Source organism: Sus scrofa, chromosome 13, assembly GCF_054392235.1.
Source record: "Sus scrofa isolate SSC_HxYL_T2T_F1_AM1 chromosome 13, Sscrofa_HxYL_maternal_Yorkshire_Landrace_v2.0, whole genome shotgun sequence".
NCBI lineage: Eukaryota > Metazoa > Chordata > Mammalia > Artiodactyla > Suidae > Sus > Sus scrofa.
The window spans coordinates 165605103-165621719 of record NC_139395.1 but is presented as its reverse complement, the minus strand read 5'-3'; the positions used below and the strand labels follow the sequence as shown (position 1 = coordinate 165621719).

The following is a 16617-nucleotide window of genomic DNA, read 5'->3' as shown; positions in this document are numbered from 1 at the left end:
GTATATGTACCACATCTTCTTGATCCACTCTTCTGTTGATGGACATTTAGATTGTTTCCATGTCTTGGCTATTGAAAATAGTGCTGCAGTGAACATCAGAGTACATGTGTTTTTTGTGAGTCATGGTTTTCTCTGGATAGATGCCCAGGAGTAGGATTGCTGGATCAAATGTAGTTCTATTTTTAGTTTTCTGAGGAATCTCCATACTGTTTTCTACAGTGGTTGCACCAATTTACAATCCCACCAACAGTGTATTAGGGTATTAGGGTTCCTTTTTCTCCACATTCTCTCCAGCACTTATTGTTTGTAGACTATTTGATGATGGCCATTCTGGCTGGTGTAAGGTGGTACCTCATAGTGGTTTTGATTGGCATTTCTCTAATAATGAGTGATGTTGAACATCTTTTCATGTGTTTTTTGGCCATCTGTATATCTTCTTTGGAGAATTGTCTGTTTAGATCTTCTGCCATTTTTTGATGGGGTTCTTTTTTTGGTATTGAGAAGTAGGAGGTATTTATAAATTTTAGAGATTAATCCCTTGTCAGTCGATTCACTTGCAAAGATTTTCTCCCATTCTGTGGGTTGTCTTTTTGTGTTGTTTAGGGTTTCCTTTGCTGTGCAGAAACTTTGAAGTTTGATTAGGTCCCATTTGTTAATTTTTGCTTTTACTGTCATTACTCTAATAGGTGGATCTGAGAAGATGTTGCTGTCTTTTGTGTCAGAGAGTGTTTGGCCTATGTTTTCCTCTAAGAGTTTGATAGTGTCTGGTCTTATACTTAGGTCTTTAATCCATTTGGAGTTTATTTTTGTGTATGGTGTTAGGGAATGTTCTAATTTCATTCTTTTCCATGTGGCTGTCCAGTTTTCCCAGCACCACTTATTGAACAAGCTGTCCTTTCTCCATTGTCTATTCTTGCCTCCCTTATCATAGATCAGTTGGCTGTAGGTGCGTGGGTTTAATTCTGGACTTTCTATCCTGTTCCACTGATCTATATTTCTGTCTTTGTGCCAGTACCATATGGCTTTGATGATTGTTGCTTTGTAGTATAGTCTGAAGTTAGAGAGCCCGATTCCTCCAGCTCCATTTTTCTTTTTCAGGATGTCGTTGGCTATTCTGTGTCTTTTGTGCTTCCAAACAAACTTTATTTTGTTCAAGTTCTGTGAAAAATGTCCTTGGTAATTTGATAGGGATTGCATTGAATCTGTAGATTGCCTTGGATAGTATAGTCATTTTGACAATATTAACTCTTCTAATCCAAGAGCATGGTATATCTTTCCATCTATTTGTGTCATCTTTGATTTCTTTCATCATTGTCTTATAGTTTTCAGAGTATAGGTCTTTTGTCTCTTTAGGTAGGTTTACTCCTAGGTATTTTATTCTTTTAGATGCGATGGTAAACAGGATTGCTTCCCTAATTTCTCTTAGTGTTCACTTTGAAACATTGGTTAAAAATCTTAAGTCCTTTTGTAAATAACTATTTTGAACACTGAATACATTATCCATGTGATCATATGCAGAGATGCTAGGATTAGAGATGTGACTAAATGACCAAAATGACTGGATCAATATTAAAGCTGTCCTCATTTCTCCATTTGAAAAATAATTGTTTACTGGAAAAGAAAAAAAGCCTTTTGCATCAGCCAAACTTAGTTTTATGTTACTACAGGATTATATAGAAGCTGAGAATAAATTTCTGGTGATGAAGATGGTGATCCAAGAAAATGAAATTTGTGAAAACTTTATGTCTTTAGTTTATTTTGGACGTGGTTTGCTTCGATGTGCTCAGAAGAGGTAAGGATTTCAATTAATGGGCAGATCTTACCTGTCAATTTTCAGCATTATGAAATGGGAATAAAGTGTGCATAGTATATCAGGGATCATGATATTTGTGCTCTACTGATTCTTTTCCTCATCACTGATTCTATGGATAATTTCTTTAATGTACTTGAGAGTATTAAATATCAACCTTAACAGTCCATGACAATAAAAAGCAGTATAGATTAGGTATTAGTAACATAGGCTTTGGAGTCTGACAGACCTGGGTTCAAACACATTTTCTGCCACTTACCTACTATATGTCTTAAAGGAAATTTAATGTTGCTAAGCCTTATCTTTGGAACTAATAATAGTACCCACTTCATAAGATGATTAACATAGTGCCCAGGACACAAAAATGCTATTCTTAATAAATAATTAATTGTTGTATTTGTTAATATTATCACCACTTGGAATAGGTATTTTAAGGTATAAATGAGCCTATAACACATTAAAAGGGTCAAAATGCTGAGTTTGGGAGTATCGGGTATTACATATTTAGTGAAATTATATAGGGGAATATATATGGATTATCTGTCCCCTTCCCATATGGAGATCCTTAGCCATTTGTAGCATCATTGATTCATTTTATTTGCTAAACATTCATCATATTTTAGAGACTAGTCTAGGTATTGGAGATGAAATTGCTTACAAAATAGACAGTTCTTGTCCTTATTTAGCTAACAGTATAGTGAATGTTATAGGCCTTAATCAAATAATGAGTTATATAAATAATTAATTGTGAAATGTGATAAAATGCAATGCAAGAAAATGTAATGAACAATTAAAGCCTTTATTGGAACCCTGATATATTTCTGGGAATCAGAAGTCTCCTTGGGGAAATAATGTTTGTCTAAGATCTGAAGGATGAATTTGGCAAAATTTACTTATGCAAATCCTTATGAAGGATTACTGCTGGACCCAACCATTGGATCCCTAAAAGCATCACTTATGTGGTAGTTCGTTGATTCTTCGTAAGGTTGATCTTCTATCCTCTGGCATGCTTATTCTTTACTATCCAGAAGACTTCCTGCTTCCTATTTGTTAGCATGATGTCATCAATATGGTTGGCCTGTTTTTCAGAATGTCAGGATGATCAAAATCCCCTTAGTCTATATTGCAGAGAGAATTAACATAGCTTTGAGACAAGACAAAGAATCCGTACTTCTGTCCTTCCTTCAGATAGATGAACTACTGTTTATTTTCTTTATTGATAGGCATTGGAAAGAATCCATTTTTCAAATTATTGGCACTAGAAATCTCAGTCATTTGGCAGCATTGTTTACTTTCATCTGTGGCCTGTAGAGAACAGCCACCACTCAAAGATGCAGATGTCCTTCTCACCCTATATTTCTTACTGCATTAATGATAGAATATCCTCTGGGCCTTTCCAGGGAACATTGTCTAGTAGTAGATTCTCTGGTCTTATGTAGTCCATCTTCTACTACCCTGAGTTTTCTTTAATACTCTGCCAGGAAATTTTCAACATTTCCACTTCAATTACTAGAGGCCTTTATTGTGTCCAAGGTTCAAGTAATCTTCTCAGCAGTATGTTAGGACAGCCTTCAGGTATTCTTACTAGGAATTATGGAAAAATTGCCCCATATCAATGTACAGTTCCCTATCCAGCTATATATTTGCCTATTGGCTCAGCACTCTTTAAGATCCACTCCCAGACATGCTCCTGGCCAGTACATACTAGTCAAGTTCTGCAGTGCTTATGGCAAATAAGCTTTCTTCCTTAGTTTTTCCACTTGGGCTTGCCTATACCTGATCTTTAGATTGTTTTGTCTATAGGCAATGAGTAGAAATAGGGGAGGATCTTGGGAAGGAAGAGCATCGTCTTTTGAGACATGTACCTCAGATGATATTTTTAAATGGTCTACTCGTTCCCTGATGGTATAGTAGTCCTGCTAAGGCTATGATTTTGGTTTTTGCTATTGTTCTACCCTTGTGGTTGAATAGTGGGCCTCATTTTCAGCATTGTTCACTTTTATGTTTAGAATTGGTTAGGGTTCTTCAAATGTTACCATAAAAGGCTTTAGCTTTCACAGAATATCCTCAGTTGATAGTAGTGGTCCTGTTGTATTTGGTTTCTTTTGCAGTTTGTTCTACTTTGTGATTAAATCTGGGCCTGATTTTCAGCACAGATTATCTTTATGGCTGTAGGATATGACAGTCTCTTTAAATGCTACCCATAGAGGGCTTTATCTTTCATTGTATCCTGAGTCAATCTTTGGCTGACCTGTCCCTGTCATTCTCTTTCTTCAAGGCTTCCAAGACAGTAAACAAAAGCCAACCAACTCTACAATCCCTTTAGTTACCATGGCCCCCATACTGTTCAAGCTTGAGCTACTACATAATCTATTGCCTCCCCTTCCACCTGTATTTCATCCCAATCTACCACAGGTGAGAGTCCTAGTATTTGTATTTCTATAGCATGCCAGAGGTTATATCACCATCCTACTTACTACAAAAAAAAAAAAAAAAAAAAAAGAGTTGCTGGTTATCTTATTAGTAAACTACCTAGTTACAGAGTCCCATTCAAACTAATCTTATTTTAAAATGCCTTACAGATATAATGGAGGACTACTAGAATTTCATAAAAGCTTACAAGAGATAGGAGATACAGATGATCATTGGTTTGACATAGATCCGACAGAAGATGAAGATCTACCTACAACTTTTAAAGTAAGAAATTGAGAATAACATTTAATCTGTGACTAACAGAATCACCTTTGATAAAATGCAGTTTATGCTCACTATGCCATTCAATAGCAAACATTTTTTTATTGGACATTAGCTTTTGGTATAAGAAACAATAATTCTATTATCTAGTGGAGAATGTATGATTCAACAAATGGAAAGAAGTGAGGTGAATGTGTTAGCATTTGCAAATAACAAGAAGATTAAAAGTTGTATTAGTTCAGTACTTCACATGGCTAGAGCTAAATGTAATAGCTAACTGCTTTTTTAAAAAATTAACCATTATTTTGTTGTTGATTTAAACTGTAAAGTAGTAAATGCTCACTTCACTAAACCTGAAAAATATAAAAATGCCAAAGATAAAACTAAAATTCATCCACATATTTCTTCAAATGGAGAAACCATTGTTAGTATTTTCACTTATGTCTTTCCATACACATGTATATAAACACTCATACGTTTTATTTTTAGTAAATTGGCATGCTATTATATGTGTTGATTGGTAGTATGAAAATATATATTATTGTGATTTTCCTAGCACGTAGATCATTATACAGAATAATTTTTTCATAATACCGTCATAAAATAGTGTTTTAATTTGCTTAACCAGTTCCCTGCTATTGAGCATTTAGTTTATCCTAAAATTCAAGCTTTTCACTGTTACGGAAAGTGGTCTTTTTATATTTCTCACATCATTCCCTTATATAAAGTTCTAAAGGTGGAATTGTGAAGTGTTCATATACTCGTAAAGTTATTCATATATTTATACCCACGTTTACTCCCAGAAACTTTGTATGAGTTTGTATTCTTTTTTTTTTTTTTTTTTTTTAGAGCCACATCTGCAGCATATGGAGGTTCCCAGGCTAAGGGTCAAATTGGAGCTGTAGCTGCTGGCCTACACCTACACCATAGCTCATGGCAATGCTGGATCCTTAATGAGCAAGGCCAGGGATTGAACCCACATTCTCATGGGTACTAGTCGGGTTCTTTACTGCTGAGCCACGATGGGAACTCCCCAGTTTGTATTCTTAAGAAAGAGTATAAGAGCTTCTATTTCTCAACACTGCCTGGGTATTTTTTTATCTTTTGGTTAATTTTTACTCCTCTAATAAGCCATATTGGTCACTTTTTATTTGTTTAAGATGAAAATAGCTACACCAGATTTCTCTTGGTTAGCATTTACATGATATATCTTTTTCCAACTTTTTCTTTAAACCTTTCTGGATCCTTATATTTTAGCTGACTTTAAGGCCAAATGCATTCTTCAAAATAAAGAGAGACGTTTCATAAAAATAAAAAATTCAATTTTCTAGAAAGCTACAACTCAAAATTTGTATAAACCTAATAATACAGCCTCAAAATACTTGGACAAAAACTGGTAGAACTAAAAAGAGAAACAGAAAACTTCCTAGTCACAGTGGAATGTTTTAAAATATCTATCTTTGTAATCAATAGAATAAGCAGATATATTTGGCATTTGCCAGCATAATTGTATGACTTTTAAGTTTGATTTAATAAAGTCACAATTTTATAATTTTTTTAAAAATATTGAACTTCTGTGTCTACCTGTAGTGACCTCTACTTGGTCTTGGTTGTTCTCTTTTTCCTTCTCCCTGTAAGTTATTTTCTTTCTTATTCAAACTTCCATAGTGAGTTTTTACTTTGTGCAAAATAATACATGTATGTAGTTTGTCAAATATTAAAAGACTTAGAAATTAATGGTCTGTGGTTCATCTACTCTAATTGTAGTTCCTAACTATAGGTAACTTCTTTCAACCCTTTAGGCATTTTCATTTGATATTTACTCCTATTTTTAAAAAAGCTGTATTGCGATTTAAAAAATTTCTCCATGTTAGATATTCGCTTTTGACTTCCCACTTTAGAAGATGAGGGTTTAGTAGTTCTCTTATACATCTCCTTCACACTCACACACACACACACACGCTTCCCTTTCCCTATCCTACTAATAGTTATAATTTTTTACTAAATTGGCCTTAGGTCTTCCTTTTACTCTACTCCTGGGGAAACCCTTCACCTTCCTCCTGTGTAGATCCTCTATTTCTTGGATCTCAAGTTTTCCTCCTTCTAGGTATACTTCCTTGTTTTGGTGGTGCAGCTCAACCAGGAGCTTCCTGGAAAAGAGTACTTGCTTAGGACATAAATTTTTTAAGATCATTCAAGTGTTAAAATAATTTATCCTTTGTATACTTTATTTATATTTTGCCTGAGGATAGAACTGTAGGTTGAAAATCATTTTCCTTCCGTTTTTTTGTTTTTTGTTTGTCTTTTTATTGTTTTTTTTTTTTTTTTTTATTTTTTGCCTTTTCTAGGGCCGCTCCCACAGCATATGGAGGTTCCTGGGCTAGGGGTCTAATCGGAGCTGTAGCCACCAGCCTACACCACAGCCACAGCAACGTGGGATCCGAGCCGCATCTGCGACCTACAACACTACTCAGGACAATGCCAGATCCTTAACCCACTGAGCAAGGCCAGGGATCGAACCCACAACCTCATGGTCCCTAGTCAGATTCGTTAACCACTGAGCCACAATGGGAGCTCCTTCCTTCAGTTTTTGAAGTTATGTTTCTATTATCTTCTAGCTTCCAATAGTAGTACTTTTGAGAAATTTGATATTGTTATGAATCTAAATCTTTTGCTTATAACTTATTTCATTTTTTTCTTTCTGGGAATTTTTAGGATATTCTTTCTATCTCTAGTGTTCTGAGTATATGTTTTTTGTTCTGGGACATTTTCTTTCTTTACTTATTTGATGATTTCTTCTTCATTTTCTCTTTTATTTGAAATGTTTATTGGAAGATACTTGACATCCTGGACTGAGTTTCTCATTTTCTTATTTCTTTGGTAATTTTTATTTATTGTCATTTTGTTCTACTTTCTAGGAGATTTTAACTTGATCTTTCTGCCTAGAGCTAATATTCAGCCAGTATATACTAGTGCTATTATATTAGGTGTTATAATGTTAAAATATTTGCATACTGTTTGCACAATAGTTGCTGCTTCAAATATAGTTCAGTAAAAAGCCATCATTCCAACTGCCCTGGACTTCCCTCCAGCCTTCTCTCCCCATACAACTATAAAATCCAATAACTAAAAGTTTTAATGTCAAATAGAATAGAGTGCTTCCATCCTCCTCTGGCTCTAGGCCAGCATGCTCTTAACCTTTCTAATTGGTGTCTATGCCTGTCAGCCCGCCAAAAGTCCTACTCCCAGACATTGTGATTAATTTTTTAAGGAAACGTAGAGGACTGGCCTGTACACTTTATCTGGCACTGAGGACTTCCAGGTGACTACCATCAGAGACCTTCTCTGCCCTAATTTCTCTTATCCTCATGTGTCTCCTTAGATGAACCAACCTGTTGGGGGAGGATAGTCCTCCTGGAGATGCTGGCACCCTAGCAGGTCCATTTCCCATTGTAGGTTATTATTTTCAACTTTACCCTTCTATTGAATTTTTTTTCTTTCCTTTTTCTTTTTTCTCAAGTTTTCTCGAAGTATAGTTAATTTACAGGGCTGTGATAATTTCCACTATATAACAAAGTGACCCAGTCATACATATGCACATATCCATTCTCTCTCAGATTATTCTCCCATGTAGATTGTCACAGAATATTGGGTAGAGTTCTCTGCCTCTACATAACAGGTCCCTTTTGGCCAATTGTTGCATATACCTCAGTGTTCATATGCCATTCCCAAACCCCCAGTCCATCCCTCCCAAACTCCCAACTCCTGTCCACTTTGGTAATCATATGTTTTTCAAAGTCTGTGAGTCTATTTCTGTTCTGAAAATAAGTTCATTTGTATCATTTTTTTGAAGATTCTATGTATAGGTGATAGCATATGATATTTGTCTTTCACTGCCTGACAAACTTCACATAGTATGATAGTTTCTGTGTCCATCTATGTTGCTGCAAATGGCATTATTTCATTCTATTTTATGGCTGAGTAATATTCCATTATACAAATGTACCACATCTTTATCCATTCCTCTGTTGATGGACACTTAGGTTGCTTCCATTTCTTGGCTATTGTAAACAGTGCTGCCATGAACATTGGAGTGCATGTATCTTTTCAAATTACATCTTTCTCTGGATAGAGGCACAGGAGTAGGATTGCTGGATCTTATGGTAGTTCAATTTTTAGTTTTTTGAGGAACCTCCATACTGTTTTCTGTAGTGGTTGCACCTGTGTACATTCCTACCAACAGTGTAAGAGGATTCCCTTTTCTCCACACTCTCTCTGGCATTTATTATTTCTAGACTTTTTGATGATGACCATTTTGGCTGGTGTAAGGTGGAATCTCATAGTACTTTTGATTGTATTTCTCTAATAATTAGTGATGTTGAGCATCTTTTCATGTGTTTTTTGGCCATTGTTATGTCTTCTTTGGAGAAATGTCTATTTAGATTTCTTCCCATTTTTTGATTGAGTTATTTGTTTTTTTTTAGTATTGAGCTGCAGGAGGTGTTTGAATATTTTGGAGATTAATCCCTTGTTAGTCACTTCATTTGCAAATATTTTCTTCCATTCTATGGTTATCTTTTGTTTATGGTTTCCTTTGCTGTGCAAAAACCTTTTAGGTTTAACCATGTTCCATGGTTTATTTTTGTTTTTATTTTCATTACTCTAGGAGGTGTATCTGAGAAAGTATTGTTGCATTTTAAGTCAGAGAGTGTTTGGCTTATGTTTTCCTCTAAGAGTTTCATAGTATCCAGTCTTACATTTAGGTCTTTAATCCATTTTGAAGTTATTTTTGTGTATGGTGTTAGAGAATGTTCTAATATCATTCTTTTGCATGTAGCCATCCAGTTTTCCCAGCACCACTTATTGAAGAGACTATATATTCTTGCCTCCTTTGTCATAGATTAATTGACCATAGGCGTGTGGGTTTAATTCTGGGCTTTCTATCCTGTTCCACTGATCTATATTTCTGTTTTTGTGCCAGTACCATATTGTTTTGATGAATGTAGCTTTTGTAGTGTAGTCTGAACTCAGGAAGCCTGATTCCTCCAGCTCCATTTTTCTTTCTCAGGATGTCTTTGGCTATTCAGGGTCTTTTGTATTTCTGAACAAATTTTAAAGTATCTTGTTCCAGTTCTGTGAAAAATGCCATCAGTAATTTGATAGGGATTGAATTGAATCTATAGGTTGCCTTGGGTACTAAGAGAGAAATTGATAGCAATACAAGCCTACCTTGGAAAACAAGAAAAATCTCAAGTAAATAACCTAACTTTGCATCTAAAGCAACTAGAGAATGAAGAACAAACAAAACCTAAAGTTAGCAGAAGGAAAGAAATCAGAGCAGAAATAAATGAAATGTGAACAAAGAAAACAGTAGGAAAGATCAATGAAACTAAAAGCTGGTTCTTTGAAAAGATCAATAAAATTGATAAACTCTTAGCCAGACTCATCAAGAAAAAAAGAGAGAGGACTCAAATCAAAATTAGTAATGAAAAAGAAGTTACAACTGACATCACAGAAATACAAAGGATCACAAGTGACTACTATAACCAACTATATGACAATAAAATATAAAACCTTGAAGAAATGGACAAATTCTTAGAAAGATACAATCTTCCAAGATTAAACTAGGATGAAATAGAAAAGATGCACAGACCAGTCACAATTACTGAAATTGAAATTGTGATTAAAAAACTTCCAACAAACCTAAGTCCAAGACCAGATGGCTTCACAGGCAAATTCTATCATAAATTTAGAGAAGAGTTAATACCTACCCTTTTGAAACTATTCCAAAAAATTGCAGAGGAACACTCCCAAACTCATTCTATGAGGGCACCATCACCCTCATACCAACACCAGACAAAGATACCACAAAAAAAGAAAATCATAGGCCAGTATCATCGATGAACATAGATACAAAAAATTGTCAACAAAATACTAGCAAACTTAATCAGCAATACATTAAAAGGATCATACAGCATGAGCAAGTGGGATTTATCTCAAGGATGCAAGGATTTATTAATATCTGCAAATCAATCAGTGTGATACACCACATTAACAAACTGAAGAATAAAAACCATATGATTCTCTCAATACATACAGAGAAAGCTTTTGACAAAATCCAACACCCATTTCTGATAAAAACCCTCTAGAAAGTGGTTATAGAGGGAATCTATCTCAACGTAATAGTGGCCATATATGACAAACCCATAGCTAATGTCATACTCAATGGTGAAAAGCTGAGATCAATAAGATCAGGAGCAAGATAAGGATGTCCATTCTCGCCACTTCTATTCAACATACTTTTGGAAGTCCTAGCCATCACAATCAGATAAAAAAAAAAAAAAAGAAAAGGAATCCAAATTGGAAAGGAAGAAGTAAAACTATCACTGTTTGCAGATGACCTGATACTGTACCTAGAAAATCCTAAAGATGAAACCAGAAAACTGTTAGAGCTCATCAATATATTTGGTAAAGTTGCAAGATACAAAATTAATACACAGAAATCGACTGCATTTCAATATACTAACAATGAAAGATCAGAAAGAGAAATTAGGGAAACAATCCCATTTACCATCACATCCAAAAGAATAAAATACCTAGGAATAAACCTACCTAAAGAGACAAAGACCTGTACTCTGAAAACTATAAGATACTGATGAAAGAAATCAAAGATGACACAAACAGATGAAAAGATATTCCATACTCTTGGATTGGAAGAATCAATATTGAATTTTTAATTTCAATGATTATTTCAGCTATCATCTACTAAGAGTTTTCTTGTTATGAGTGTTCCTATTTCTTTTTTTAATAACATTTTTCCTTTTTTCATTCATAATATATTATATATAAGTGTTAGAGGTAAATTTTAGCCAGATCATATCATTTTAAGCAACGTAAGTGCTCAGACTCTATCTTGAGGGTAATGTGAAACCCTCTAAAACTTTTAAATGATGGGTTTATATAATCGAATTATATTAAAATATGAGTTATAGAATTTAGGACTTTGATAAGTTTCTGTGTTTACAATAGGGAGGAATTAAGAAAGTAAAAAAAGCTAATAAAGTAGTTACAAATTGTAGTTAGTGTTCTAAGGAAAAAGAAGGGACTGGGATGGAGAACACACAGATGCACATACATATACCTGCAAATACCATATTTGTCTCTGTGTATATTTGCACAAATGCCTTTGTGTCTACTTGTAGTGGTTAGGAAAGGCCTCTCTGGGAGGTGATATTTAAGTTGGTAGCAGAAGGTTGAGAATGGAACTACCTCTGTAAAGAGTAGGGGAAGAGCATTCAAGGTAAATGGAATTGAGTGTAGATTTGAAGGGCAAGTTTGAGGAATGAAAATATAAAATAATGTCTAAATTTTCGAGTGAGTGATGCTCTAGATGAATTTGAAGAGATGGAGACGAGTTGGCTAGATATACTAGGTTCAGATTCTGCAGGTTCTGCAGAACATTCCAGTGCGGATTCCGGGTTTTGTTTTAGGTATGGGAAGCCAGGGAAGGGTTTTAATCAAGGAACTGACATGATCTTGGGCTTCTTTAGAGAGTGCTTTGGAGCACAGTGGGAGGAGAAGAGGGAGACTGGTTAGACAGTTGTTATAGATAGTAATCTAGGTAAGACGTAGAGTGGTAACTGTGAAAAAAGAATTAGAATAGTTTGTGATATATTTTGGAAGAAGACTCAATGGCACTTGCTAATATACTGCATCAAAAGGGTGATGATGGAATAATTTTGCAAGATTACTGGCTTGAAGCTGAATAGATTGTGGTAGATGCGATTGATATAACTCACATGAGGATTTAGGATTAACCTGCTAAAATCACTGCTGTATCCTTAACATTCTTAACAGCCTGGCACATAATAGGCATTCAGTAAATATTTGTGGACTGTATAAATAACAATTACTGGGGCAGAAGATGAGGAGTAAAGAGGTTTGGTAAAAGAATAAATAGGTTAATATTGAACTGTTAAGTGTTAGATATGTGAAACCACAATTATATATATTTTTTCTGTTTTTTTTTTTTTTTTTTAGCATAGCATCTTCACTTGACTGTTGGCTACCCTGACAAGCTATACTACTTTCATATTGATAGGTCCTTGAATCTGTCTCCTTTATTTCTCTCTTATTTTGATATATTAAATTTTCTTTGTCTTTTTTTTTTTTTTTTTTTTTTTTTTTTTGCTTTTTTAGGACCGCACCCACAGCATATGGAGGTTCCCAGGCTAGGGGTCTAATCAGAGCTGCAGCCGCCAGCCTATGCCAGAGCCACAGCAATGCAGAATCCAAGCCACATCTGGGAGCTACACCACAGCTCATGGCAATGCTGGATCCTTAATCCACTGAGTGAGGCCAGGGATCGAACCCGCAACCTCATGGTTCCTAGTCGGATTTGTTAACCACTGAGCCATGACGGGAACTCCTGATATTTTAAATTTTATTGTTGAGTTGGTCAGAACATTTTTATCCTTCATAAAATTCTAAATACCATTGAACAAATATTATGAATGCTGATATGATTCAAAAAATAATATATAGTGGCATATTTATCATGTCATACCCCCCCGATATTTATGGGATATATCCCTGTAAAGGATAATATTAACGACCTGTTTAATTTAGACTTGATGATGCATTTCACAAACCTTTGATAAGCATTTTAAAATACAGAAATTGCATTCCAAGTTGTAACTCAGAACACTGAGGAGATATTTCTGTACCTAACTTCTCCCCATTCTGGCTGGGTGGCCTGTTGGACCACTACAGTAGTCTCATTGCCAACATGGTGTCCTGGGGGCCATTTCCAGCAAGGACTCTCCTAGGTTTTCAGTGATTTGTTGTATCTCTGTCTTTAATCAGAGCAAGTAATTCTTTTTTTTTTTTTTTTTTGCCTTTTTCTAGGGCCGCTTCCCATGGCATATGGAGGTTCCCAGGTTGGGGGTCTAGTTGGAGGTTCGGAGCTGTAGCTGCCGGCCTATGCCAGAGCCACAGCAATCAGGATCCGAGCCACATCTGCGACCTACACCACAGCTCACGGCAATGCCAGATCCTTTACTGAGCAAGGCCAGTGATCGAACCCGCAACCTCATGGTTCCTGGTCGGATTCATTAACCACTGCACCACGACGGAAACTCCCAGAGCAAGTAATTCTTGATAGAGGCATGTTAGGTGTTATGCTGTGTGTTAGAATGGTGAATAGACATATAGCTCCGAATATAGACTTTTCCTTTCTCCATGTTTGTATTCAATTAGAAATCCAGTATTTTTTTGGGGGGCCTTTCTATATATTGCTGACTTTCAGTGAGAGAAATAGGTTCTGTAACTATTTTTTAAAAAAACATATACAACATCTTCAAAAAAAGATATGAAATGGATGTATCACTTAAAGTAAGATATTGAAAGTGTTATAGTCTTTTTATTACTAATTCATGAGATTTATTTTTATTTTTAAAATTTAGGATCTTCTTAATAATTTCATCAAGACAACTGAGGGTAATATAATGAAGCAGACCATTTGCAGTTATCTGGATTGTGAGCGATCTTGCGAAGCTGACATTTTGAAGAACAGCAATTATAAGGTACTATAATTATCAATTAACTAAGTATTTTAAAAACATAATTGTAAAATTAAACATAGATAAAAATTATTATATTATGCCATAGAATATTGCATAAAAATGGTGCCTATTTTAATTACAGTAATAATGTAGCAGAGGAGTTGTTTCAGGATCTCCAAGAGCTTAGATACATAGTGATCAGGAATAATTTATATCCTATGAGTCAATAAAAGACTGACTTGTTTTTGCTAAGGTTTTTGTAATATCCACAGGTCTCTGAAGTTATAATAAGTATTCCCACAATCATATAGTAGAAGTTCTCTAAAATATTCTTTACAGTTAGAAATGCTTTAGGTTGAGCATATTAACATTTTACTAAGGAGAAAGCTTATCACTCCTCAGAATTACATTACTAAGTAAGGATCATTATTTCTTCGATGGACCTTGAGTGGGGCACACATACATAAAGCCAGATTTGACTTGAAGAAATACAACAAAGTACTTCAAGTCTAGTTTTCTCTGGATCTATCAGAATAAGACTATGAAAAATCACAAGATAGGATGAGATGTGACAATCAGTGCAAATCTGACACCACTTCTATAAGATAATGGTAATCTGAATTAAAAGGCATATTGTATACAGCAAACAGGGTAGATGGGGAGGAGGAGAAAGCCAAGATCTATTCATCAGGATAAAACAGGTATTGGGGGAGTTCACGTTGTGGCTCGGAGAGTTAAGAACTTGACATAGTGTCCGTGAGGATGTGGCTTCAATTCCTGGCTTCACTCAGTGGGTTAAGAATCTGGCATCACCACAAGCTGTGGCATAGATCAAAGATGTGGCTCAGATATGGTGTTGCCATGGCTGTGGCACAGGCAGCAGCTGTGGCTCTGATTTCAACCCTAGCCTGGGAACTTCCATATGTCGCACGTGTGGCCATAAAAAGAAAAAAAAAAAGACAGGCATGGGAAAGTGTGGGCTGGGGAAGTGGTAGTCTTTAGGGCAAGGCAAGGTGAATCCTGGTTTAGGACACATGGTGATAAGGTCCTATTGTTTTCCCCAGGGGGCATCATGGTTGCAATCAAATGGATAGCATGTAGCAGCAGGATGTCCTGACCACAAAATTTATGCTTTTTTTGTCATTTAAGCAGCATACCTATTTGAAGGCAGCAGGATTATAATTCCCAGGGAGGGCACACTGGGAAAGACAAGAAATCTATACTTTGGGGATAATACAGTGGCTCTGGAGCCAGTGGCTCTGGAGCATTTTTAGCACCAAGACAGCAAAAGATCTGGTGATTGATGACAAAGGAGTTTTTGAGAATAATAGTGTGGAATTGGGGCTGAAGGAAAAGGGAAATGTAAAAATGGAGGTGATATAGGGAAGAAACAGCATGTTACTTACAAAGGTCATTCACTGGGTTTCTGATATTTTGTTGTATACAGCTAAGTTATTCAAATTTTGTGTTTTTTTTCTGTCTTTAATGATGTAAAAATGACATGACTTATATAGTCCTTTGATTACCAGTGATCCATTGATAATTTTTATTTTATTTTATTTATTCATTTTTGTCTTTTGAGGACTGTACCCGTGGCTTATGGAGGTTCCCAGGCTAGGAGTCTAATCTGAGCTGTTGCTGCCGGCCTATGTCAGAACCACAGCAATGTCAGATCCGAGCCGAATCTGCGACCTACACCACAGCTCACGGTAAGGCTGGATCCTTAACCCACTGAGCAAGGCCAGGGATCGAACCCTCAACCTCATGGTTCCTAGTCAGATTTGTTTCTGCTTTGCTGCAATGGGAACTCCTGTTGATAAATTTTAAATGCCATGTAAAACTCATCTAGTTACAGAATAATTTAAAAAGCGACTTAAAGTGGTATTTTCTATATCTACATGGATTATTATTTCTATATCAACAGCTTTTATTACTTTTCAGGGATTTTTTCAGTTAATGTGCAGTAAAAGCTGCTGTGTTTACTTCCATAAAATTTGTTGGAAAAAATTCAAGAATTTAAAATATCCAGGTGAAAATGATCAGGTACTATATTTTTCCTTAAAAACTTTACTACAGCATTTCCTGCATTACCCTTTCCTCTTGTTTCTTCCTTCCTCTTCATTCTTCATGTTTACATCCTTACCCTTTTCTCTCCCTCCATTTTTCTTTTTTTTTCTTTTTTTCTTTTTCTTTTCTAGGGCTGCACCCATGACATATGGAGGTTCCCAGGCTAGGGGTCTAATCAGAGCTGCAGCCACTGGCCTATGCCAGAGCCACAGTAATGCGGGATCCAAACCACATCTGTGACCTACACCACAGCTCACGGCAACGCCGGATCCTTAACCCACTGAGCAAAGCCAGGGATCAAACCCGCAACCTCATGGTTCCTAGTCGGATTTGTTAACCACTGAGCCATGAAGGGAACTCCATTTTTCTTTCCCTGTCCTCTTTGATGCTTTTCTCCTCACTTTGTTATCATCACCATTTATTAAACAGGTTTTTGTAGGAAACACTCTGCTAATTGCTTTGCTTATTGAGTTCTGTTAATTT

The 16617-nt window shown here is 35.8% G+C and overlaps 1 protein-coding gene across 27 annotated transcripts in view; it reads left to right on the top strand.

Annotated features, from left to right (window-relative positions):
- The window catches only part of DZIP3 (DAZ interacting zinc finger protein 3), a 137549-nt gene that overhangs the window by 41789 nt on the left and 79143 nt on the right, over window positions 1-16617 (top strand). For all 27 annotated transcript variants that reach the window (XR_014824883.1, XR_014824882.1, XR_014824881.1 and 24 more), the window contains 4 exons: window positions 1668-1792; window positions 4393-4507; window positions 13969-14088; window positions 16009-16110. Coding sequence is in view for 22 of the 27 variants with exons in the window: in XM_084991420.1 (XP_084847546.1) it covers window positions 1668-1792; window positions 4393-4507; window positions 13969-14088; window positions 16009-16110 (462 nt within the window). In the remaining 5 variants the exon portion in view is untranslated. The remainder of the gene's footprint in view (window positions 1-1667; window positions 1793-4392; window positions 4508-13968; window positions 14089-16008; window positions 16111-16617) is intronic.